Source organism: Moschus berezovskii, chromosome X (genome assembly GCF_049115385.1).
Source record: "Moschus berezovskii isolate FMDL1 chromosome X, NW_MosBer_1.0, whole genome shotgun sequence".
Taxonomy (NCBI): domain Eukaryota; kingdom Metazoa; phylum Chordata; class Mammalia; order Artiodactyla; family Moschidae; genus Moschus; species Moschus berezovskii.
In genome coordinates, this window is record NC_142488.1 from 1,661,136 (window position 1) to 1,686,864 (window position 25,729).

At 53.9% G+C, this 25,729-nt stretch overlaps 1 protein-coding gene across 1 annotated transcript in view; it reads right to left on the bottom strand.

Annotated features, from left to right (window-relative positions):
* Positions 1-2,411: 2,411 nt before the first annotated feature.
* LOC129564397 (matrix-remodeling-associated protein 5) overlaps positions 2,412-25,729 on the bottom strand; it is a 28,687-nt gene continuing 5,369 nt past the window's right edge. The window contains exons 3-7 of the mRNA XM_055438362.2: positions 23,696-23,825; positions 22,566-22,956; positions 15,260-20,272; positions 10,651-11,551; positions 2,412-5,173 (exon numbers count right to left, since the gene is read on the bottom strand). Of these exons, the coding sequence (XP_055294337.2) occupies positions 3,265-5,173; positions 10,651-11,551; positions 15,260-20,272; positions 22,566-22,956; positions 23,696-23,825 (8,344 nt within the window). The 3' untranslated portion in view covers positions 2,412-3,264. The remainder of the gene's footprint in view (positions 5,174-10,650; positions 11,552-15,259; positions 20,273-22,565; positions 22,957-23,695; positions 23,826-25,729) is intronic.

A 25,729-nucleotide genomic window follows, 5' to 3' on the forward strand; every position in this document is an offset into this window, starting at 1 on the left:
GATGCCTATGTCAGAAGCTTTCTCTGTATCCTTTATACTTTAATGAAACTCTATTACACAAATCGGAGAAGGCAATGGCAAGCCACTCCAGTTCTCTTGCCTAGAAAATCCCATGGATGGAGGAACCTGGTAGGCTGCAGTCCGTGGGGTTGCTAAGGGTCGGACACGACTGAGCGACTTCACTTTCACACATTGGAGAAGGAAATGGCAACCCACTCCAGTGTTCTTGCCTGGAGAATCCCAGGGACGGGGGAGCCTGGTGGGCTTCCGTCTATGGGGTCACACAGAGTCGGACACGACTGAAGTGACTTAGCAGCATTACACAAAAGCTCTGAGTGATCAAGCCTCGTCTCTGGCCCCGGATTGAATTCTTCTCCGGAGGCCAAGAATCCTGGTGTCTTTTGTGGTTCGACAACCACCTTTCATCATCTAGCTATTTTTGGTCGTCTACCATATACTTATACTATGTAACGACTCGATGGACATGGGTTTGAGCAAGCTCTGGGAGTTGGTGATGGACAGGGAGGCCTGGCATGCTGCATTCCATGAGGTCACAAAGAGGCGGACACGACTGAGCTGTATATATATATATAACACGACTGGTTGTATATATCAACCATCCATCCACCCATCCAACACCTATGTATCATCTAGCTAGCTAGCTACGTATTGTCTATCTATCAAATTGTGTCTACTTAAGATCTTTTATGGTGGTTCTCAACTAAGGGTGATGGGGGAGGCATTGAAAATATTTAGAGCCATTACTTGACTACCACACACCTGGAGTGCAAGACACTACTGGTGCTCCGTGGGTGTAGCCTACGGATGCTGCTAAACACCCCACGATGCACCCCACAGCCCCCGCTCCAGAAAATGACCCAGCCCCCGAAGTTCAAGCTGCTAATGTTGACAAACCCTGTCCGAGGTAGAGCATTTGTCTATGGAGCATGAACGCCTCAAGCAGGACATGTTTCCAACACATCTGGGTAACCCCTGGTACCCCATCCTGGTACCAGGCACATCCTAAGGGCTGTGGAGTTATCCTTAAGCCCATAAATGGATTCACGTGTTGAGACAGCATCCTCGCTTCCCAGAATGGTGGGAAACCAAGTTCTCTTTTGTTTCTATGACTGCTATTTCTTTCCAGATTGGCGGCATGGTGAAAACTCACCTTCTTCCCAAATATTTATCTTGTTTTTTACCTGCTTCTCGGTGCAGAAAGCCAAAAAGTGCATGGGACATGAGGCAAAGATGTCTCTTTCCTAAAGAAAATTAGCTGCAGGACTGTCGTGACACCATTTTTTCAGCCTCAGATTATCTTGGTTCAGATCAGAACTGTTTCTACCCTTTCTTCCTGTCAAAGGGGTCCCCAGAGCCACCCCCTTGGACTCAGTTTCTTTGTAATAAAAAGAGTTTCAGAGAATGGCATAATTCTAGTGTGGTGGATAAAAGCAATTTTTAGCCAATCTGATTTATTAAGATTGTTTTTTTTTTTTATGTGGCCCACCATTTTTAAAGTCTTTATTGAATTTCTTACAATTCTACTTCCATTTTAGGTCTGGGTTTTTTGGCCCCGAGGCATGTGGGATCTTCAAAGTCTTAACCACTGGATCACCAGGGAAGTTAAATCAACCAATCTGATTTAAAACTCAAATGCAACTCATGTGCTTTTGCCCTTGAAAAATATCACTGTCATGACTGCTTGGCTCTTTGGAAAATATTATTTTATTATCCAATGTACATTATATAGACCTTAAAAATACAGTAAAGCAGTCATGGAAATAAGAGATCAACTATCAGTGGACACAAACAGACTGGGGGAAAGTGATTTCCGGGCTTGTCCAGAAGGCAGTGGGTTTATTCTCTGGGGTCACAACTTTGCTTTCTGCTCTGTCTCATCTCATCTCCCTGGGATAAATTTTATTATAAACAAGGAAATTCAATATGTCACTCCCACCACAGGGTCCCTGGGAACAGTAATATCTTCGTGGTTCATGAATTTGAAGGAAGTTGAGGAAACTTGCTTCAATTGCATTTCCATGCCTGCTCTAACGTATCCAAGTCTTGTAAAGACCAATAATTTATTATTTTTAATGAGAAAGAAAGTATGTCTTTTGCCTTTCTACTCTCATCGTCTGATTAGAAAGAAAAAAAAAAATATATATATATATATAAAACACTATATAAAAAGTGAGTTCCGGGAAGAAAGCATTCTTATAAAACGAGATGTATTGTATGACACTTGTACATGGGAGGAAAAATAAAAATTCAATCATTGTGGTTCTCAGCCCTTGTTGGGCAAAGCGGAATGTTGAAATAATGGAAACATGGATACTCGTTCTAGAAGGTTCTATCGTGTTGAAACTGCAGCAGGTTAACTAGGGAACGCATTTGGCAGGCAGGTAGCAAGGCACGGTGAATCTCTATGATTTATTTGCAGTGAGTGCTCCTTAGGGATCCTACAGACGCTCGTTCAAGGGGCAGGGTGGTACCAGCGACTCAGAAGTTGAGATCCGCACCCAAGTCCCGTGAAGAGCAAGAGCGGAGCGCTTGGCATCCTGTAAACACGTCGCAAAGCCCCCCCACAAAGCGGCAGACACCTCCTTACAGGGTCTGCGGTTGTTTCCTCTCGTCGTGAAGCGTGGGTCAAGGTCAACACGAGCCTGAAACCCACCAACCTGTAGAGGGGCCGCCACCATTGTTGCTGTCCAATCACTCAGTCGTGTCCAACTCTTTAGGACCCCATGGACTGCAGCACGCCAGGCCTCCCCTGTCCTTCACCATCTCCCCGGAGTTTGTTCAAACTCATGTCCATTGAGTCTCTGATGCCGTCCAACCATCTCATCCTCTGTCATCCCCTTCTCATCCCGCCTTCAATCTTTCCTGTCACGCCACCATGACCTGAGACAAACCCTTTCCGAGCTCTGACCTTCTGGCCCCAGCTGTGACCCCCAAAGCAGGCTTCATTTTAGGTGAGTCTGAGTGAACTCCGGGAGTTGGCGATGGACAGGGAGGCCTGGCGTGCTGTAATTCATGGGGTCGCAGAGAGTCGGACACGACTGAGCGACTGAACTGAACTGAACTGAACTAAAGTGATCACAACCCACTCTAGTATTCTCGCCTGGGGAATCCCAGGGACAGGGGAGCCTGGTGGGCTACAGTCCAGGGGGCGTGGGGTCACAGAGAGTCCCACAGGACTGAGCAGACGAACACGTCTGCTTTCGAGCGACCTAGGTGGAGTCCCCCGCCGCCCTGTTTGGCGTTTCAGTAGATGTGGACGTAGGTGGTCTTAGAGTCGCTGCCCAGGAGGTTTTTTGCAGTGCATTTGTAGAAGCCGGCGTCTCTCTGGGTGGCCTGCTGGACGGTTAGGGATCCCTGCGGGTTCAGGAATCTGTTGCCATAGAGACGCGGCTGCGTCCCCGCGGTGAGATGAGACTTGTCCGGCAGCTCCCAGCTTATCTCGGCTTTGGGGATACCCATGGCCATGCAGTTCATCTTCACGATGCTGCCGGGGCGGGCGTAGATGACCGGCGTGGGCTCGCTGGTGATCCGTGGGGGATAGGCGATGACAATCACTGGGACGCTCACGACGGTAGGGCCGTGTTCGCCCTCCGCACTGCACACGTAGGTGCCCCGGTCAAAGACCGAGGCGTCCTGCACGGTCAGGGTGCCGTTCTCCCAGAGCGCGAAGCGTCCCCGCACCTGGGGGCCGTCCAGCACCACGCCGCTGGGCAGCGTCCAGGAGGGGCGCGTCCCCCGGGCACCCGGGGGGACGCAAGGCAGCCGCAGGGTCTCCCCGGTGACGATGCTGACCAGGTTGTGGTAGCGCTTGCTCGCCTCGGGCTTCAGCCCCACCTTCAGGGACACCAGCCTCTCCGTGTGGCCCGCCGCGTTGCTGGCCACGCAGCGGTAGGCGCCGGCGTCCTCGGACGAGAGGCCGCTGACGTGCAGCCGGCCGTCCCCCTTGTGGAAGAACCTGTGCAGCCGCTGGCCGCTCCGCAGCTCCGTCCCGTTGGGCAGGACCCACAGCAGCGCGGGCCTCGGGGTGCCCGTGGCCGAGCAGTTGAGGCTGATGGTGTGGCCGGCCATGGCCGTGATCTTCTCGCTGACCGGGTCGTGGAAGACGGGCTTCTCCAGGGGCTCCAGGACGGTGAGCTGGACCACCAGGCGGGCTTCTCCACCCTCGTTGCGGCCGATGCACTCCAACTGCACCGAGTCGCTCATCCGCAGGCTCTTGATGTCCAGGGTTCCGTTGCGATGGATGGTGATGCGGTTTCCGTAGTAGGGGGCGGGCAGGACGACGCCCTCGGGGAAGGCCCAGAGCACCCGCGGCGCGGGCACGCCTTCCGCCTGGCAGTCGATGAGCTTGCGGCTCCCGCCGGGGGCCACCTCCCGCACCGTGGTGATGGCCTCGCGGTAGCCGTTGATGGTGGGCGGCTGTACGTGCACGTGGATCCAGACGGTCTTGCGGTCCTCCCCGGCGCTGTTCCTGACCACACACGTGTAGTTGCCGCTGTCCGAGCGCTGGGCCTTCTGGATGAGCAGTGTACCGTCCTGGTAGACCTGGTACTTGTCGGACGAGGCGGGGATGAGCCGGTGGGTGGGAGACAGCCAGGTGACCCTGGGCGCGGGCTCCCCTTGGGCCTCGCAGGCCACAGTGACCACGTCCCCATAGGGCACTTGGATCACCGAGTACGTCTTGTTGCGGATGGCGGCCGGCTGGCTCACCACCTTGACGCGAACATGCATCTGATCCTTGCCGACCTGGTTTTCGGCGAAGCACGTGTAGTCCCCTTCCTCCCGCAGGCCCACCTCGTTGAAGTAGAGCGTCCCGTTCTGGAACACCACGTAACGCTTGGCCCGCCCGCCGCTGTCGTCCGCCTGCATGAAGGAGTTGACGAGGCTCCCGTCCGGGAGGCTCCAGGAGATCTCGGGGTTGGGGAGCCCCGTGGCCAGGCAGTCCACCTTGAGGTCGCCCCCGTAGAGGACCCGGTGGTTGCTGGTTTCCTTGTGCTGGATCTTGGCGGCTTTCATGACCACGTTCACCTTGAGCGCCACGAAGTCGTCGCCCACCTTGTTCCGGGCGACGCACAGGTAGTCCCCCGCGTCTTTGTCGGTGACCGACTTTACCACCAGCGTCCCGTTGGCGAACGCCTTGATCCTGGTGTCGAAGCTGACGGGGAAGAAGAAAGGGAGGAAGAATGTCAGTCTCCCAAATGCTCTCTCTCGCCTGGCTTGAGATCAGTCTCCCAAACTTGAGATCACCAAAGCCAGGCAGAAACTTGGGGTTCTGAGAACTACCGGTGCTCGGGCTATTGTTTATAGTCGCTAAGTCGTGTTCAACTCTTTGCCACCCCGTGGACTGTAGCCCGCCAGGCTCCTCTGTCCATGGGATTCTCCAGGCAAGAACGCTGGAGTGGGTTGCCATGCCCCTTCTCCAGGGGATCTTCCCCACCCAGGAATCAAACCCGCATCTCCTGCATCGCAGGCGGATTCTTTACCACTGAGTCACCTACTCCATGGGATTCTCCAGGCAAGCATACTGGAATGGGTTGCCATGCCCTTTCTCCAGGGGCTCTTCCGCACGTAGGGATCAAACTCGCATCTCCTGCATCGCAGGTGGATTCTCTACTGCTGAGTCACCAGGGAAACTCCACCAGTACACAAGGCTGCCACTCAAAATGTCAGATGGTTTTTGCAGCCGAGAGGGGACACTACCCAAACGCAGAAGCAATTTATTTACCATGAATAAGAACTTCCCGGTGTAGCCTGCCCTCTGGCTGGCCTGGCCACGGAATCCAAGTTGTGAAATGCAGCCTACGACATCAACCCTGTTAGTGTAGGGGGCGGTGTGTGTGTGTGGATCAAATATTTGCATGCTGGCCAGTGTGGTGCTTAGGGTAATGATAAAATCAGACCAAATCAGTCACAGACAGGAATGAACATGCATTAACCTTAGTAAGAGGTGAAATGTTTCCTAAAAGAAAGCACTTTACGGACGATTTCTACCCTTGACAAATCTCATGCCGCTGGACTGAACTGTGAGACAAACAGGAAGCAAAGTGGCGACACCATGGGTCCCGGAGGTGTGGAGATCTGAAGAGTTTCGATGCTAAGGTAGGATGCTTCAGAGCTTGATGCTGTTGGTCTACAAGCTTCTTGTCTAGAATGTGTCGCCGTCCGTGTGGTCAGTGGCTCAGCCGTGTCTGACTATTTGCAACCCCCATGGACCGCAGCCCGCCAGGCTCCTCTGTCCATGGGGATTGTCCAGGCAAGAACACTGGAGTGGGTTGCCATTTCCTTCTCCACTAAAGCTTAAAGACCCTCACCAGCTTGCACTCCCCTATGCTGACATGCCATTTCTCCACGCAGCAGACCTGCAGTCACTGCATTCACACGCTGCTGAGTTAATATGTAAGAAAAAAAAATTTTTTTTTTTCAGCATAAAAGGGCAACACGGAAAGAAAGACAGAAATAGCTACCCTAGGCACGGGACATTTTTATAAATATATATTGGCATCTCCGCCAGCAGTGCAGAGCTGATGCTTTGAATAACGGGTTAAGACATCTGGGAAGTTGCTACTTTAAAAGTGTCCAACATCTCAATCACTTACAAGTGACTGTTCTGGCCTCTGTAGGAGGAACTTGAACATGCATCCCTAAATGTTTCCTGCACACTGCATCATTCTCATAGCATGTATGGAACGGTTAATCAAAAAAGAAACGCCTATGCTGGAATTCAACCTGATAACCTCATTATTGTTGTGAAATCATGGTTGACTCCTTAGAGACACCATAGGCTGTAGCCCGCCAGGCTCCTCTCTCCATGGGATTTCCCATGGCAGGTATACTGGAGTGGGATGCCATTTCCTTCTCCAGGGGATCTTCCTGACCCAGGAATCGAACCCAGGTGTCCTGCAGTGCAGAGAGATTCTTTACCAACTGAGCTACAAGCACCTATTGACAAGGACCAAAAAAACTGTTTTGCTGGCCATGAGAAAGAGAGTCGAGTCTACTTGAATTCGTCAGTCACTGGATAGCACTGGAGAAGACAAAGATGTTTAAATGTGTCTTGCAGTCAGACTCCAGAAATGTACACAGTAGCACATGTCTGAAAAACATTGAGAAATGCCTATGGCAGCAAATCCTAGTTTTGGTCACAATCAGAATCAACAGGGCAAGCCTGAAAAAGGCACCTGGCTCCATCGCACAGGAGACTTGGCTTCCAGACGCCAAAGTCCAATATCTCTGTTTGTTTTTTTTTTTTTAAACAATCCCAGCATGCAGGCAGGGCAGAGAGCCCGCTCCTTTGTAAAACTCCCATAGGCTGTTTAATGACACATTTTTCTGAGAATGTCATTAGCCAGAAGCTAGGAATAATGAAGCTACAGAGACTGCCATTTATGATTTACAGCGAGAAGCTGCAGGACGGCCCCCGTCGACGCTGGAATGAGCCTCCTTCATTTCAGCGTCCCTTCAACACTTGCCTCAGCCTTGCCAACGCCAATGGAAAACAGGCCTCCGCGTGGCAGGACACCGGCCCAGCTGGAAGATATTCTGGGGAAAACTGGGTACGTGGTATTCCGGATCGACTGTGCAAAAGTTCGCGAGGTACCACCCAGCCGCCTGAACTTAAAATAGCCAGGCTGGGAGAACGCCACAGCAACCTTTTCCCGCACTAGAAGGAAACTGGGTGGCTGCACGGAACCCTGGACGCTGCTTTTTTCGGTCCTGTCCCCGGGGAGGAACCCACACGGAGCTGCCTGGCTCTGGAGGCTGAAGAGCTGGGGAAGGGGGGAGTTTCAACACGGCGTCAGGGGCGTGGCTTTGCCTCCCTGCTGCCAACCACTGTCTCCTTCCTCTGCAGGTTGAAACACTGAATAAAGAGACGCTGTCTTTGGGGGAACTAGCCCAGGATTTTTCAGCTTTAGACTACTAATGGACTACTAATATCAGGGCCTGGATGACTGTCCATGGTGGCATGTCCTGTGCGCAGCGGGTCTATACTGATTAAACAGCACCATGTATGCATGGATGGATGGATGGATGGATGGATGGATGGTTGGGTGGATGGAGGGATGGATGGTGGATGGATGGATGGATGGATGGATGGGTGGATGGATAGATGTATGGATGGATGGATGGATGGATCGACGGGTGGATGGACGGATGGATGGTGGATGGATGGATGGATGGATGGATGGGTGGATGGATCGATGGATGTATGCATGTATGTGTGGACAGATAGATGCACGGATGGATGGATGCATAGATGTCTGTATATACGCATGGATGGACAGATAGATGTGTGCATGGATGGGTGGATGGACGGATGGATGGGTGGTGGACAGATGATGGATGGATGGATGGATGGATAATTAGACAGCCACTTAAGCAAGGTCAGGGTTTCTCAGCCTGGGTTTCTCCCCACTCTCTGATGTGGGGTGTCCTCTGCACTGAGGGGTGTGGAGGAGCATCCCTGGGCTCCACTCACCAGGTCCCAGAGCAACCCCCCCCAAGTTGTGACAACCAGAAGTGTCTCTGGATGTCGTCATATGTCCCCTGAGGGCCACGTCATCCCTGGTGGAGAACCACAGCTAGAGACAGATGGATGGATGGATGGATGTGTAGACAGACATATGGATGGATGGATGGATGGGTAGATAGATGTGTGTATGTATGAATGGATGGACGGATGGATAGATGGGTAGATGGATGGATGGACAGATGTATGTATGGATGGATGGATAGAAGGATGGATGGATGGATAGATGTATGTTTGGGTGGATGGATAGATGTATGGATGGATGCACGGATGTAAAGATGGACTCATGGATAGATGTATGTATCTATGTATGGATGGATGGATCGATGTATATATGGATGGATGGACAGATGGATGCATGGATAGATGTATGGATGGATGGATGGATGGATGGACAGATAGATAATTAGTCTTTCGTGTTAGTTGAGAGTTTCTCAGCCTCAGCCCTACCGACACCTGGCCTGGATGACTCTCTGATGCGGGGCGTCCTGGGCACTGTGGGGTGTGGAGGAGCATCCCTGGTCTACACCCACCATGTGCCGGGAGTCCCGCTTCCCACGCTCCTGAAGTCACATCAACCAAAACTGTCTCCCAAAAGAGCCCAACGTCCCCTGGGGACAAAATCCCCCTTGGCTGACACCCGTTGCTCGAGAGTCACACATCTGGGACTCGAAGACAGGACAACACGGCAAGGTGCTTTTTCTCGTAGCCAAAATGAACTTAAAGAATTCCACATGTGCGATGCTGCCACCATGACTCTCAGTGTTTCGCTTTTCCCTCCTTTCCTTCTGTTGCTGATACATTTTAACATAACATGTGGAGCTCCTATGTGTTTTGTTGAGATTCGATTATAAAAACTGTTTTTATCTATTCTTGTGTTGTTATTGTTTAGTCATTAAGTCGTGTCTGGCTCTTTGCAGCCCCATGGTCTGAATGAAACCCGCTAGGCTCCTCTGTCCATGGGATTTCCCAGACAAGAATACTAGAGTGGGTTGCCATTTCCTTCTCCAATCTATTCAAAATGGTGTTGAAATATGATCACGGAAACAAAAGCTATTAGCTAATCTTCCTTTGTGTGTGTCTGGGGGGGACAGCTGAGGGACAGGTAAGGGCCAGGTGTCTGTCGATATCTCTTGGGACTTCCCTGGCAGTGCAGTGGTTAGAACTCTGGACTTCCACTAGCAGGGGGCAAGGGTTGGAGCCCCCGTAGAGGAACTAAGATCGCACATGCCACACAGTGCAGGGAGAAGAAAGATTTCATCACGTGACAAAGAAATGCCTCCTGCTGTCAGAAGACACAGGACCGAGTGTCTGTGACTACTGATTCCAGTATGTGTTTAGTCACTCAGTCGTGTCCGACTCTTTGCAACCCCACGGACTGTAGCCTGCGAGGCTCCTCTGTCCACGGGGATACTCTAGGCAAGAATACTGGAGTGGGTTGCCATGCCCTCCTCCAGGGGATCTTCCCGACCCAGGGATCGAACCCAGGCCTCCTGCATTACAGACGGATTCTTTACTTCTGAGCTACCAGGGAAGCCCAAGAATCCTGGAGAGGGTAGCCTATCCCTTCTCCAGCGGATCTTCCCCACCCAGGAATCGAATCAGGGTCTCTCCTGCACTGCAGGCAGATTTCTTGTTTTTTTTTTTTTTTTTTTTACCAACTGAGCTACCAGGAAAGCCCATTCATTCCAGACAAGGAGTCGTTCCCTTTTCTGTCCAACCCCACAAAAAGATGTCCCCCCCCACAAATCCCAATCATTGGAAAAGACCCTGATGCTGGGAAAGACTGAAGGCAGGAGGAGAAGGGGACGACAGAGGATGAGATGGATGGCATCATCGTCTCAACAGACATGAGTCTGATTAAACTCTGGGAAATGAAGGACAGGGGAAACACGGCGTGCTGCAGTCCATGGGGTCGCAACGAGTCGGAGACAACTGAGAGATTGAACAACAACGGAATTCCAAGGGGAGATCTGTTGGGACGTGACCCAACAAAAAAAACTTCAACGGGAGGTACAGGTAGGTGCCCGCGGAGGTGTCCCCGGGAGCGCGCACAGGTGCCCGGGGAATGATGGCGAGGCCGGGGCGCCCCTGTACGTTCGTACCTGAAAAGCGCGTCGATCATGCGCTTGGATGGCAGCCTCCAGACGATGCGCGGCCAGGGGTCCCCGGAGGCGCTGCAGTCCAGGCGGAGGGTGCCCCCGTAGCGGACGTCGGTCCTCTGCGGGGAGGTGCCGGTGATGCGCGCGTTGGCAGCCGCGCGCTGCACCGTGAGCTGCACGGTGCGGCGCGCCGAGCCCACCAGGTTGGCGGCCACGCACTCGTAGCGCCCGCTGTCCTGGGGCGCCAGGTTGCGGATGTAGAGGGTCCCGTTGGGGAAGACGAAGAGGTTGCCGTGGACGAACTGCGAGGGGCGGATCTGGGTGCCGTCGCGGAGCACCCAGCGCACGCTGGGCAGGGGCGCGGCGCGGGCCGTGCAGTGGATGTGGATGCTGAGGCCCGGCGGCAGCGAGATGTTCTCCGCCTTCTCCTGGTGGATGACCGGGGGCAGCGCCGCCACGTGCAGGCGGATGGCCAGGCTGTCGGCGCCCGCCGCGTTGCTCGCCACGCACTTGTAGACGCCCCTGTCTTGGAAGGACGCCTCCTTGATGCTCAGCGTGCGGTTCTCGTGCAGCGTGACCCTGCCCTCCACGGGGGACACGGCCTGCCACACGCGCCCGTCCGGGAAGACCCAGGAGATCTGCGGCGCCGGGGTGCCCTTGGCCAGACACTCCATGGCGATGGTGTCGCCCAGGTAGACGGTGACGTCCTTGTAGTGGGAGGCCAGGATCTGGGGCTGCTGTGCCGCGACGGACAGAAGGACCACCATGCGGTCTGCCCCGTGCAGGTTTTTGGCCGTGCACACGTACTGCCCCCGATCCTGCACCTGGACGCTCCGGATGACGAAGGTGCCGTTCTTCAGGACCTCGAACCGCTGCAGCCTGGAGTTGGGGGTCATCAGAGCGCCTGGAATTCAAAAAACACCAGCCATCAGGCGCCACGCACACCGAGCCCTATTCCACAAGGATGGAATAAAGATGATTAGTTAATGCATCTGTGCGTGCAGCTGCCCAGTCGCCAAGTCATGTCCAACCCTTTGCGACCCCACTGGACTGTAGCCCGCCAGGTTCCTCGGGCCACGGCATTCTTCCAGGCAGGAACACTGGAGAGGGTTGCCATTTCCTTCCTCCGGGGGATTTTCCTGAAGTAGAGATTGAACCTGAGTCTCCTGCATTTGGAGGGGTGTTCTTTCCCACTGAGCCATCAGGGAAACTGTTTAATCTGATTCTCCTCTTTATGTCCAAACAGCAAAAAAGCAAAAGGCCCAATCCCCAGGACTTGGACCAATCTTCTCACGTGCGTGCGTGTGCTAAGTCACTTCAGTCGTGTCTGACTCTCTGTGACCCCGTGGACTGTAGCCCGCCAGGCTCCTCTGTCCATGGGGATTCTCCAGGCAAGAAGACTGGAGTTGGGTTGCCAGGCCCTTCACCAGGAGATCTTCCCGACCCAGGGATCGGACTGGAGTCTTCTGCACTGGCAGGTGGGTTCTTTGCCACTGAGCCCCCCGCGAAGCCCTTTAATTGACTGACTTCTCCTCTTTACGTCCATACAGCAAAGAGCAAAAGACCCACCCCTCCAGCACGCACGTGATTGGGGAGGTACCGGGGGTGGGTCTTTTTGCCTTTGCTGCTCGCTGTCGCAGAGAGCTGGACAAGACTTAGCACTACGCCATCTATTTCTTTCCCACTTAAAATGTGCTGCAGTCTGTGGGGTTGCAAAGAGTCGGACACCACAGAGCAACCGACCTGAACTGAACTGACAAATGATAAACCCCGGAGAGGGCGTGGAGAGAAGGGAAGCCTCTTGCACTGTTGGTGGGGATGGAAGCTCATACAACCAGTGTGGAGAAGACCACGGAGACTCCTTAAAAAACTAAGCACAGAGCTAACACGTGATGTAGCAATCTCACTCCTGGGCATATACTGAGCTACCAGGGAAGCCCTTAGCCATGCACCCCAGTGGTTGCTGCACCACTGCTTCCAAGTCATGACACAGAAGCAACCCAAGTGTCCATCAACAGACGAATGGATAAAGATGTGTCACACACACACACACACACACACACACACACACACATACTGGAATACTACTCAGCCATGAAAAGGAACGAAATTGAGTCCGCTGCAGAGATGCGGATGAACCTAGAGTCTGTTGTACAGAGTGAGGGAGGTCGGAAAGAGAAAATCAGGTATTGTCTATTAATGCCTAGCTACGGAATCTGGAAAGATGGTCCTGATGAACCTGTCTGCAGGGCAGGAAGAGAGGCACAGAGGTGGAGAAGGGACGGGTGGACACAGCGGGGGTGGGAGAAGGTGCGGCAAGTCGTGACAGCAGCACGTACATAGACACACAACCGTGTGTGAAGCAGACGGGCAGAGGGCAGCTGGGGCACAGCCCAGGGAGCTCAGCTCGGGGCTCTGTGACGACCTAGATGGGTGGATGGGGGCTGGGAGGGAGGTTCAGCAGGGAGGGCATCTATGGATACTTATAGCTGATTCACGATGTTGTACAGCGGAAACCAACCCAGCATTATGTAAAGCAATTATATTCCAGTAGTAATAATAAAAACACTGGAGCTAACTAACAAAGGAAAAGCGTTAGTCGCTCAGTCGTGTCTGACTCTTTGCAACCCCCATGGACTGTATCCCACCAGGCTGCTCTGTCCATAGGGATTCTCCAGGCAAGAGTCCTGGAGTGGGTTGCCGTGCCTTTCTCCAAACAAAGGCAAAGCTGGTGCTGGAAGCAGAATCCCGGTCAGGCAGAAGAAAATGCATGATGGTCTTGGGAGGGGGCGTGGTCCAGGGACGCTCTACGATGGAACAAGCTACAGAGGATGCTAAGGAAGAACGCAAATGGGGTCTCTTCAGTGGAGGGACATGCCTTCCATCCGCGGCCCAGTCCTTTCAGAATGAAAATCCCTGCGTTGTCCCCTGCTTGTTTCCTCCAGCAAATTCCTCATTAAATCGTTAGGGAAGCATTTGGTGTCCAACGTGGAGTCTATCAAAGATGCCAGTAATCTGCCTGCGTCCAGCGCCTCTTCTCACGACTGGAAAACATCCAGCACGCGTGAGATCAGCAGAGAACGTGCAGCTGTCTCTAGTGTAACGGCATTGGTCACTTCCTGGGTTATCCACACGGCAGATGGAGGGGGGAAAAAAAAAAAAAGCAACCCTCTGAACAGAATCCAAGCCTGAAGGACACAGCTGTGCTTGAAAGAGACGGAAAGGCAAAGAGGAAAAGGGAGGGACATTCCCGGAGACTGCAGGGCCGGAATAGAGAGTCAGGTTTGTGGACACAGCAGAGAAACGAGAGAGTGGGATGAACCGAGGACAAATATACCCCACACGTGTAAAATACAGAGAGCGACCGGGAAGCTTCTAAATAACACCAGGAGCTCATCTCGGTGCTCCGCAATGACTTAGAGGGGCGGTCAGCACGTTCAGCTCCTCGCGTCACCTAGAATCTGTTTGGACATCCAAGCAGATGGGTCGTTTTGGATGAGGCGAAGCGGTCTTTGCAGCACCCCGGCCTGCCAAGTAGAGACCGTCATATAGACGCTTGTTACATGCGCTGAATTTTCTCCTTCCGCCATCAATTCCTATGTTGGAGTTGGGACCGCCTCCCCCCAACCTAGAAGCTCAGAATGCGGCTGTGCTTGAAGATGGTCTTTAAAGAGGGGATGGAGGTAAAAAATGAGGTCTACGAGGGTGTGTCCCGATCCCACAGGACCGGGGTTCTGATAAAAAGAGGAGATGGAGACATTAGACCACAGACGGATGACCATGTGAGCAGATGGCTGTTGACACGCCCAACAGGATTCCGGAGGAACCAGCCCTGCTGTCACCTGGATCTTGGACGTCCGACCTCCCAAACGGTTAGAAAATCATTCTGCTGCTCCAGCCGCCCCGTGTGGGGTGCTCAGCGATGGCAGACGGAGCTGACGCATGGAAATCACAGCTCTAGGCTCAAAGCAAACCGACGCCCGCCACGCTCAGACCAAACGCCAGCCAGCTTCCAAGCCAGTGGGTGGATGCAGGGGACCTCCCCTCACCCTCCCTTCCTGCAAGCCCCACGTGGCTTGCGGGTGACTTTTATACCGAACCTCACGGGGATAAAGCAAGAGGTTCCTTTGCGGAACATTTCTAAGCCTCGGTTTGTCATCATTGTTTAGTCGGTAAGTCACATCTGATGCTTTGCGACCTCGTGGACTGTACCCGCCAGCCTCCTCTGTCTGTGGGATTCTCCAGGCAAGAATACTGGAGTGGGTTGCCATGCCCTTCTCCAGGGGATCTTCCCGTCCTAGGGATGGAACCCGTGTCTCCTGCATTGGCAGCCTTCCGAGCGCCCTGGGAAGCCCTAAGCCCCTGTTAGGAATGCTACGTGTTTCCACGACTGCTTTGAAACAAAAAACACCTCACACCCTTGCTCATTTCTTACTTCCCCGTCCCTGTAAAGGGTTACACCGATCGACAGATTCTCTGGAGTCCTTTCCCATCCCATCTGATTGTCCTCTTCTGAGAGTCTCTGCTTCTACGTGGACTTCGTACGCTCAAGGAACTCCCCCCTCCCCACCTACCAGCCCCACTTAGAACCCCCAATGTGTAAACGCCCTACCTGTGGACAGCTTGGTCCAAGTCACGAAGGGCTTGGGCTTCCCTGTGGCCTCACAGGGGAACGTGACGTCCGTCTCCACGGTGACGGTCACGGCCTGCGGGGATTTGGTGACGATCTGCGGCTTTTCCCCGAGCGTCCAGGATTTGGACGCAGGCGGCCCTCCGGCAGAGAAGAGCTTTGAGTTGCCTTGATGGAAGCTTCTAGAGGGTGGGGTGGAAGACGTCGCGAAGGGGACGGAGCTCCGGGTGGAGGAGACCGGGGGGACGTTCCGTACGTTCATGGAGGGGGGCGCTGTGGTCCTGGGGGGGTGCAAGACGGGAGGCGCTGGGGGCCCCAGGTCCATGTGGAAGATGCTCTGAGAGTGGATCCGAGTGTAGGGACCTACGTTGACCTTTTGGTCTCTCAACGCCGGGGCTGGAGAGCTGGGTCCCTGAGGTTTCGGAGTACCTCCCGGCTGGGGAAAAGACAGGGTCCTGTTGATAAAGAAAGGGAATCTTCCGCCGGGAAGAGGCGGCACTCTCGAATTTGGAAGCTTGCCCACAGGGTCTCTTCTTAGATCGGGCAGGAGGTTATTTGCAAACGATCTGGAGTTGCCCTGGAATCGGTCAGCTCCTTGGCCGGTCACCATACCCGGAACGCTAGGTTTGGACCCAGGCCGCCAAACCACCATGGGAGTCGTCGGATAACTCGGTGATCTCGGAGTCGTCGTGTGCCCGCCCTCCGGCCAAACCCTTGACGGGTACGCGGTGACTCCAGGTTTGCGGGTCAGGTGATGAGGGGGCTGGAAGGTGACCAAGTATCTGAAGGGGCTTTGTGTGACCGCGAGCGGGGGTCTCATGGTTCCTCTTGGCAGGATCGGTGTAGCGGGAACTCTGGCTGGTTGGTGGAAAACCGGGACCCTCCCAGCCTCGTCTGGACTGTCTGGAGCACGGGGAAGCGTGTTTTTCATTGTACCGTCAAACGCTTCCTTTCTTAACGCCTCCTCTGGAATCAAGGTAGACCTGTCCTGCTTGGAAGGGGGCGTGGATGACTGGTCTGGCTTCACCAGATGCCGAGTTACTTCGTTATTCACGGAAGGCGCTTTGGTTTCTGGGGTCCCCACGTAATGGAAGGAGACGCGGTGTTTGGGAGCTTTCCAGGCCGGGGACGTCCCTGAAGGAAGAGGCGGTGTGGGCTCCGTGGTGGTCTCTGCGGACGACGTGAGAGTTGTGGGTGGGAATGGCGATCCTGGCTCCTCCACCGGGGCGGGAGGGGACACGCGACTCGGGGGTCCGATTTCAGATGGGACGGTAGCGTGAGTGGTTTCACGGCCTCTCTGATCACGGGTGGTGGTTTCCGCCAGACTTGAGGATGCCTCTACTCTTAGGACAGGGAGAGTTGTCGAAGGAGCCACCCGTTGGGGTTGAAACAGCATAGAGCCCACCGCTGAAGGCGAAAACTCAGTAGGCAAACCTTGATCTGCCGACTCTCTCACAGAGGGTGATTCTGTAAGAGCTTCCGAAGGGCTGGTAACAGGTGGGTCTGTGTGTTCCATCGCAGGCTGGCTTGCCCCTGGGGGATCCCAGCTCGTCGTTTCTGGAAAGGGAGACGTCAGAGACGCCTCCTTAAATCCTCTCGTAGGGGAGACCTTGGACACAAAAGGTGATGTTGCGTGAGTGGCTGAGTCTCCAGGGATCAGACCGTCGGTTTGATAGTCCCTGAGGTCTGTGACACCGTGCTTCTTTGTTTCCTTTCCGTCTGACGCGGGTTCGCGTGTGATTGGAATGGTCTCTCGGAATCTGTCAGGAGATGACTGTGTTTTGCTGATGCTGGCAGTGCTATAAGCTTCCACGCCGGTTATCTCCCGTGGGTCTCCAGTGGTGAAAGAGATGGTCGTAGGGGAAAGTGCAGCTTGGGAACTGGGGGGAAAAGAGGTTTTATGCTTATCTTCTGGAGAAAGGCTGGGCTTGGACACAGAAGCCGCAGAGCTCAGGGTAGAAGTGATGTATCTGTGTCTGTTGGGTCTCTTGCCCTGTTTCCTGTGTGGGCTGCCCCTGGATACTGGTTCGGTGTGCTCTTCCGTGTCCAAGCGTCCTGGGGTGCCTATGGCACTGTTAACCCTGGTCATAGGAACCAGAGAACTCGCCACTTGGCTTGGAGTCTTCACTTTGGGGACTTGGGTCGGTGGAGTCGAGAAAGTGTCTGTTGGGGCAAACGTCGTATGCGGGGTCTGTTTATGGCGCTGTCGGAATTTGTGGGGTCGGAATCGCCTCCTCCCGTGGGGCCTCTTTCGAGAAGAGTGAGTGGTCAGCGCCGACGGTGAAATGTCCTTTTGGGCTGGTGTGGTCACTGGTGCCGTGGTCGTGTCCTTGCCAAACACGACGCCAAGCGTGGATTCCCCAGGATGCTGCAAGTCAGTGATGCTGTTCACCACTTCCAGCGTCGAGTCAAGCGGAGTGGTTGGGTCTACGACTTGCCTGTTTCCCTCGACACTTCTGGAGTCTGTGGGGTGCGTCTCTAGTGTACCCGCTTCCTGAAGTGTCTGAGACGTCTCCTTCGTGTCCTCGGGAGTCAGTGGGTGGCCTGGAGTGCTTAAACCAGTTTTCACAAGCTGCGGGCCATCTGTCTGTTCCTGGAGGCGCGTTTCAGCTGGGACGTCGGGATCCCCTAAGGCGGGGTCTCCAAGCGGCTCAGACGTCCTGGCCTCGGCAACCCACGAGGCTGGAGTTGGCATGAACTGTGTGGAGGCCTGTTCTTTCACGGTCTTCTCAGATGTTTGTGAATTTGTCCCCAGATCGGGGTAAACGGAGGTCACGGTCTCAGACTCAGCCAAGGGTACGGCGTCCATCGGAGATTCATCCTGAGGGGATGTGGGCTCCGGCACGGATCCAACGTTGAGGGTAGACCAGCCGTCTGTGGCTACGCTTTCCTTGGTGGGCTCTTTGTGCTCCATTTCCAGGGTCTGCAGAGTAGAAGACTGATAAAGTACAGATGACGGTGTCGTGACTGGGGTCTGGTTGGAGTCAACTTCAGTGGGAGTCGCACCCACGGTCTTCTCAGCAGAGTTCTCGTCAATAAGCTCTTCCATGTGTGTGCTTGTCACTCTGGGTTCACTACCAACGACTCCGTCGTGGCCAGGTTGGAGCGGAACAGTCCTAAGGGAGGAGACAGTGCTGGAAACCTGCTCTTCCTCGCCAAACACGGACACATCTCCCGAGGATTCCTCCGCACTGCTTGTGGTCTGCACAGGCAAAGCTGAGCCGGGAGCCACGGCAGGCAGAGGCAGAGTCACTTCCTGCCTGCTCAGTGGAGGCGAGCTGACTGCAATGACCTGCGGTCCTTCCGTTCCCTTAGGGAGACTTCTCCCACGGACTCTGGCCAAGATATCTGCCCAGCGCTCTGGATTAATCTGCTTGTTGGCCACGTTTATCCTCCGCCTGGACTCGAAGACTCTGCGGCCTTCAGCGACGTTGGTCTCCGGCTCCTTTGCGGGGTGCTTCCAGGGTTTCAGCTTTCTGCGCCCTTTCCTGGTTTTCTTACCCCCGCCGAGGGTGTCGTCCGTTGCTCTGATTAACACCTCTTGGTCCTGCGGATGGAGGACTATCCTTGATGTGTTTTGTTCATCTCCCCCGCCGGATCCGCCTTCATCCTCCACGATCCCGCCTCGCCCTCCAGAAAGAGTCCTGCCTCCTGGGCGCCCGCGTCTTTTCGGAGACCCGCCGGACCCCCTCTGGCTCACCTGGACTCCCACCGTAAAATGATCCGCCCCTCGCTGGTTGACTGCCACACATCTGTAGTAACCACTGTCGCTGCCTTGAACCTCGGGGATGGAAAGAGTGCCGTCGGCTAGCATGTAGGTGTGTGAGGCGTTGGCCATCGCATTCAGCATTCTTTTGTGTGGAAGGATCCAGCTGATCTGGGCCTCTGGGACAGCCAGCGCCTGGCAAGGCAGCGTCACGGGCTCCCCTGGGTTCTTCTGAATGGTCACCGTATACGCGTCGGGAGGCTGAACGACCGGCGGCTGCACCAGGATCCTGTAGAGCATCCGGTCCGTCTCATCCCTCACCCGAGCGACGCACTGGTACAGACCAGCATCCGACGGCTGCGTCGACCTGATCTTCAGCCAGCCGCTGGTGAGGACGGAGAACCTGCCATCGCGGTCTTCCATCGGCGCTTTCACGATGGACCCGTCCGGAAGCACCCAGGAGATGGAGGGGCTCTCGGAAGCCCTCACGTTGCAGCTCAGCTGGCAGGGGCTCCCCTCCAGGACGGTCTGGGCTCTCTGCACGGCTCTGCCGGGCTCAATCATCACCCAGCTTCTGCTCCGAGACAGCCTGGCGTCCTTGGCAGACACGACCAGGGCGTGCCGGAACGAGTAGGACAGCGCCACCACTCTGGCCGAGCTCAGACGCCGGTTGAGTTGCAGCTCCACGGAGGGCTGCGTGACCCACTCCGGCTCGGCGAGGATGTGGGCCCTGACGCCCGTGTAGTACAGCGCGCTGTCGTCGTCGGGATCTTGTCTGTACTGGTAGCCGAGCCTGGGGTCTCTGCCGAGCGCCGGTTCCCGGTGGAGCTTCAGGGGGACCTCACTGTAGTAGGCGATGAGCTTCCAGAGCTTCTCGTAGTTCTGTCGCGTCATGGGACACTCAAGGTCCAAGGCGACCGTGGCGTTGATCTCTATCTCCTGGGGGTCCGTCTGGTTCAGGTGCAGCCTGGACACGTCCGTGGGCTTCTTGATGTCACAGAGCAGGTGGACCGTGTTTCCATGCTCGTCACTCATGTTCACGGACACGTTCCAGGCAGGGAACTGGAAGCCGTCTGGGGGGAAGGGGTGGTCGGCATCCTCCTCTTCATCCTGATCTTCTTCGCTGCTCCGGCTCCGGTTGTGTCTCAGTGGGGACTCGATAGAAGGCTTCTGACAGGGGACGTCCTGCAGTGTCTGAAGCTCCCGTCGGCGCCACTTCTTGGGAGTGAAGCACGTGGAGCAGAGCTGACCCCCTGCGTACGCTTTGTCCTTTTTGCACTTGAGGACTCCTGAAACACAGCAGCAGACAAACGGGCTCTAAGCCAACGACCCGAACAATGGACAGAGGATAGAGGCTCTGTTTGCATCTTTATCACCGGGCTGCATCTCAGCCAAGATTCAAGACCTTACCTACCTGGTGTCCGCGATGTCACCTAGAAGCTTAAATCCACTTAACCCCCGTGTGTGGTAACTAACCAGTGTCTGAGAAGTTCTTGACAGGGAGCAATGAGTACTTTTAAAAAGATATTTTTAGGGACTTCCCTGGTGGTCCAGTGGCAAACACTCCGTGCTCCCAATGCAGGGGGCCTGGGTTCCATCCCTGGTCAGGGAACTGGATCCCACATGTGGCAAGGAAGAGACATTTTTAAGCTGACAAAGAATCTCTCTTTGTACATATGATGCAATTCTCCTTTTGTAAAGGTCCAGGAGACCTTGTAAGTCTCTGCAAACCGTGGACGTATTTCCAGATCCTAGAACCAACTGTGGGCTTTTTTGGTGGCTCAGATGGTAAAGAATCTGCCTGCAATGCAGGAGACTGGGGTTCGATCCCTGAGTCAGGAAGATGCCCTGGAGGAGGGCATGGCAACCCTCCCCAGTCTTCTTGCCTGGAGACTCCCATGGACAGAGGAGCCTGGTGGGCCACAGTCCATGGGGTTGCAACGAGTCAGACGCGACTGAGTGACTAACAGTTCAGAACCAGCTGTTGGCACGATTTGCATCATGTCCACCTTTCACAACTACATTTTCTTTTGCAATCGTTTTTCATTTCAGGCAGCATTTTCTTTTTTGGACTCACATTCGTACTCTTGGCTTCCTGGACACTCAGTCCTCCGGAACTGTGTCCTTCTCTGGCCAACCCTGACGCTTTGAGCGTTTCTCTGCCCAACTCATTATGGATGAACTATTCCTGGACGCGGTCTAAGCCCCCTCCCTTCTTGCCCTGCCCTGTCATGGAGGGTCTCACGCACAGTGGGGGTGGTTTCAGTTACCGTCTACTGGCCAACGATGACGAGTTCTGTCTATGCTTCTCCACTCCAAGCCCGTCCTAGGAGAGGCACCCCGACGCCCTGCTTGGCAACGCCATCAAATGGTACAAAGGCTCCTCAAACTGATGTCTACAGAATCAAACGATATTTTTCTCCCTGCTCAACGTCCCGCGGCTTTTCTGTACCCATCCGGGCCAAGTCGCTTTAGCCGTGTCCGACTCTTTGTGACCCCATGGACTGTAGCCCCACCAGGCTCCTCTGTCCGTGGGGATTCTCCAGGCAAGAAGACTGGAGTGGGCTGCCCTTTCCTCCTCCAGGGGAATCTTCCCAACCCAGGGATCGAACCCACGTCTCTTTCATCTTGTGTGCTGGCAGACGGGTTTCATTACCAGCAGCGCCACCTGGGAGGCCCCTTCTGTATGTGTAACCAGTGCCAACATGTCTCCCCCTGGGGAGACTTGAGAACTACGATGTATCGTGACAGTCTTCGTGGCCTCTGCCTACTTCTTTCCACTCCCACTGGAAATAAACCAGCCAAGGTGCCATCATTGATGACTTGGAGTATTATAAACCTCCTCATCCCCGTGAGCCTCCATCCCACCACCCCCCGACCTACCCCTCTAGGTCACCCCAGAGCACTGAGCTGAGCTTCCTGTGCTACAGAGCAGCTTCCCACGAGCTGTCTGTTTTACCCACAGTGGTGGATAGATGGGGCTTCCCTGGTAACTCAGCTGGTAAAGAGTCTGCCTGCAGCGCAGGAGACCCCAGCTCGATTCCTGGGTTGGGAAGATTCCCCTGGAGAAGGAAAGGGCAACGGCCTCCAGTATTCTTGCCTGGGAGATGCCACGGACAGCGGAGCCTGGCGGGCTACAAGTCCCCGGGGTCGCAAAAGAGTCAGACACAGAAACTGAACGATAATGTACATCCGAATTACGCTATGGAGGCGTCTTGACATTTCCATTATAACATTTCCTGCCTCATTGATTTGAGGATGTGATTTCACCCAAGCCAAGCGGAAGCAACAGCAGAAGAGTGGAGTTATCTGTCCAGAACGCTAAGGGTCGGCAGCTCAGAGTCACGCTGCCTCTCTGCTGTTCTTGAAAGTATTAGTCGCTCAGTCATGTCCGAGTCTTTGTGACCCCATGGACTGTAGCCCACCAGGCTCCTCTGTCCATGGGGATTCTCCAGGCAAGAATACTGGAGTGGGTGGCCATTTCCTTCTCCAGGGGTATCTTCCCGAAGCCAGTGATCGCATGCAGGACTCCCGCACTGCAGGCGGGTTCTTGACCATCTGAGCCGCCTGCGCCGTTCCTACCTTTGGATTTGGCGTCCCACTGCAGAAACCAGGCCATGTCGCAGTCACAGGCCCACGGGTTGCCGTGCAGGTAGAGGTTCTCCAGAAGCGGCATGTTCTGCAGCATGCTGGCGGGGAGAATGCTGATGGCGTTCTCGGCCAGGTACAGGTGTCTCACGGTGGAGAGCCTGAAGTGGTCCAGGAAGGTGAAGGTGGAGAAGGTGGCGGGGTGCAGCTGGCGAAGCAGGTTCCCCTCTAAGTGGAGGAGCCTCAGGGAGGTTAAGCCCCTGAACGCTTCTGGGTGGATGAACTCGATCTGGTTGTGATCCATGTGCAGCCTCACCAGGTTCCACAGCCCCTGCAGGGTCTCGCCCGTGATGACGCGAAGCTTATTGTAGCTGAACTTGAAAACCTGCAAAGACCGGAAGTGGGAAATGTCGCTCAGTCGTGGGATAGCCTTTCCCTTCTCCAGGAAAACATTTCCAACCCAGGGATCGAACCCAGGCCTCCCGCATTGCAGGCGGATTCTTTATCAGCTGAGCCACCAGGGAAGCCCTGTTTATAGTTTAAATAAAAGAAAACACCACAAACAGGAACATAAAGCAGTTCAAAGGGCAGGGAAGGAAAGACATGAAGCCCGTTTTTCACGTTTAGAAAAAGTGATCGTTTCATTCATTGTGAAGGAGAATTTCAAAGATTCCCTCTCCATGGCTGGTGATAGAGGTTGCAATTAGTGCTGGTCATATATGCCCGTTTGTTTGGTTTTAGTAGCTACGTTGTGACCGACTCTACCACCCCGTGGACTGGAGCCCACCAGGCTCCTCTGTCCATGGAATTCTCCAGACACCAACACTGGAGTGGGTTGCCATTTCCTCCAGGGTTAGGGTTAGGGTTCCCTGCCCAGAGAGTCTCCCAGAAAGGTGTGTGTGTGTGTTAGTCGCTCAGTTGTGTCAGACTCTCTGTGACCCCATGGACTGTAGCGCAACAGGCTCCTCTGTCCTTGGGGATTCTCCAGGCAAGAACACTGGAGTGGGTGGCCATGCCCTCCTCCAGGGGATCTTCCTGACCCAGGGATCGAAACAGTGTCTCCCGCACTGTAGGTGGATTCTTTACCGTCTGAGCCACCTGGGAAGCCGCCACGCCCGGTTTACCTGGAGCGAAATGAGGTCTCTCAGAGCCCCGTCAGGGATGCTGGGGATATCATTTCCATGGATCATGAGGAGCTCCAGCTTGGTCAGTCCGGCAAATGATGTTTCCGACAAAGCCTGTATGCTATTAAACCTAGAAAAGGAAAAAAGGGAAAAAAAAGAAAATGGAAAGTCATTTCTGGGAAAAAAAAAAAAAATCTTTGGGGCTGTCCCAACAGGAAAGAGCCACTCTTTCTTTCAAAACAGGAAAGATCCACTCTTTTCAATGCTGAATGAAACCCTAAAAAAACATCTGTGTTGGAATGAAAATCAGGAGTGCTCTGCCAATAATCGGTCACTCCCAGAGGGTTTTCAACCCTCTGCAGAGTGCTAACAGGCAACGCAGACCCTGAGTTCTATCTGGAGTGGACACTGCTGTTGTCTGTTTTTTCCCGGCAGAATGCACCATGCCAGCCTTGTTATCTCCTTTGAGGTTGGACTTCCCTGGTGGCTCAGACGGTGAAGAAGCCACCTGCAGTGCAGGAGACACGGGTTTGATCCCCGGGTGGGGAAGATCCCTTAGAGAAGGGAATGAAAACCCAGTCCGGTATTGTTGCCCGGAGAATCCCATGGACAGAGGAGCCTGGAGGGCTACAGTCCACGGGGTCACAAGAGCTGGACACGGCTGAGCGATTAACACTATCCGGAACCAGTGCTGTGATATTATGAGTGATATTCTTCTACTCTGTGTTCTTAATTTTTTTTAAATTTTCAGTTGGAGGATAATTGCTTTACAATATGGTACTGGTTTCTGCCATACATCAACATCAATCAGACAATAAAAACATGGCACGTTGAATCAACTTACAAATTAAGCCAGATGGAAGTATTATGTGTTGGTGCCGTGGAACTAGTCCTTTTTTTTTTTTTTTTTCTTCTTCTTTGGAAGGACTGATGCTGAAACTCCAATACTTTGCCCACATGATGCAGAGAGCTGACTCATTGGAAAAGACCCTGATGCTGGGAAAGATTGAGGGCAGGAGGAGAAGGGGCTGACAGAGGATGAGTTGGTTGGATGCCATCACTGACTCAATGGACATGGGTCTAGGTGGAGTCTGGGAGTTAGTGATGGACAGGGAGGCCTAGTGTGCTGCGGTCCATGGGGTCACAAAGAGTCGGACACGATCGAGCGACTGAACTGAACTGAATATTACACAAAACCATCTCAAGATACTGTTGGCGGAAGTAGGAAAAAGAGTCATTTTGATATCTGCCTTTGCTTCCAATGGCAAAGCCTTTGCATGCTCAGTCGCTAAATCGTCCCACTCTTTGCGATCCCGTGGACTGTAGCCCGCCAGGCTCCTCTGCCCGTGGGATTCTCCAGGCAAGAATGCCGGAGTGGGTTGCCATTCCCTCTTCCAGGGGATCTTCCCAACCCAGGGAATGAACCTACATCTCCTGCGGTTCCTACACTGCAGGCAGATTCTTTATCGTTGAGCCACCAGGGAAGCCCAAGAAACAAGAGTGATCAGAGATGAACTCTCTTTTCCTTTCTACAAACTCACAGAGCCCATGCTATCTGATTCAAAGCAGCTTTAGCTCCTCTTCTGCATAAATTGGAAGACTGTGAAAAGGAAACTGGTTTTCAAATTGTCAAATGATTTAAAGATTATAAAAAGGAAACGGTTACTATTCTCTCCTCTGGCAAAGACAACGTCTTTTCCCTGTGGAGTGATCATCATCGTGCTTAGATTTTTTCAGTCAAGTTTGCCAAGCTTTTTTTTTTTTTTGGAGAGAGCTGTTTCATGGTCCATTGCTATGGATTTGCAAAGTGTTTATCTCACTCTGTTAACTGCCCATTCCTTCACTGTTCTATTGGACCTTCTAATCAGCAAAGGCAAAAATTTTCGAGGCTCTGTACTCAGAGGACTTTGTCTTACTGGTCATTTTGTCTTACTAAAATGTCTATTCATCAAACCCTAAATGGTTTTGTTGTTTTATAGGTGGGAGGAAGTAGCTAGCATATTTTGCCGAAGAACTCCAAATGATTGTTTACTA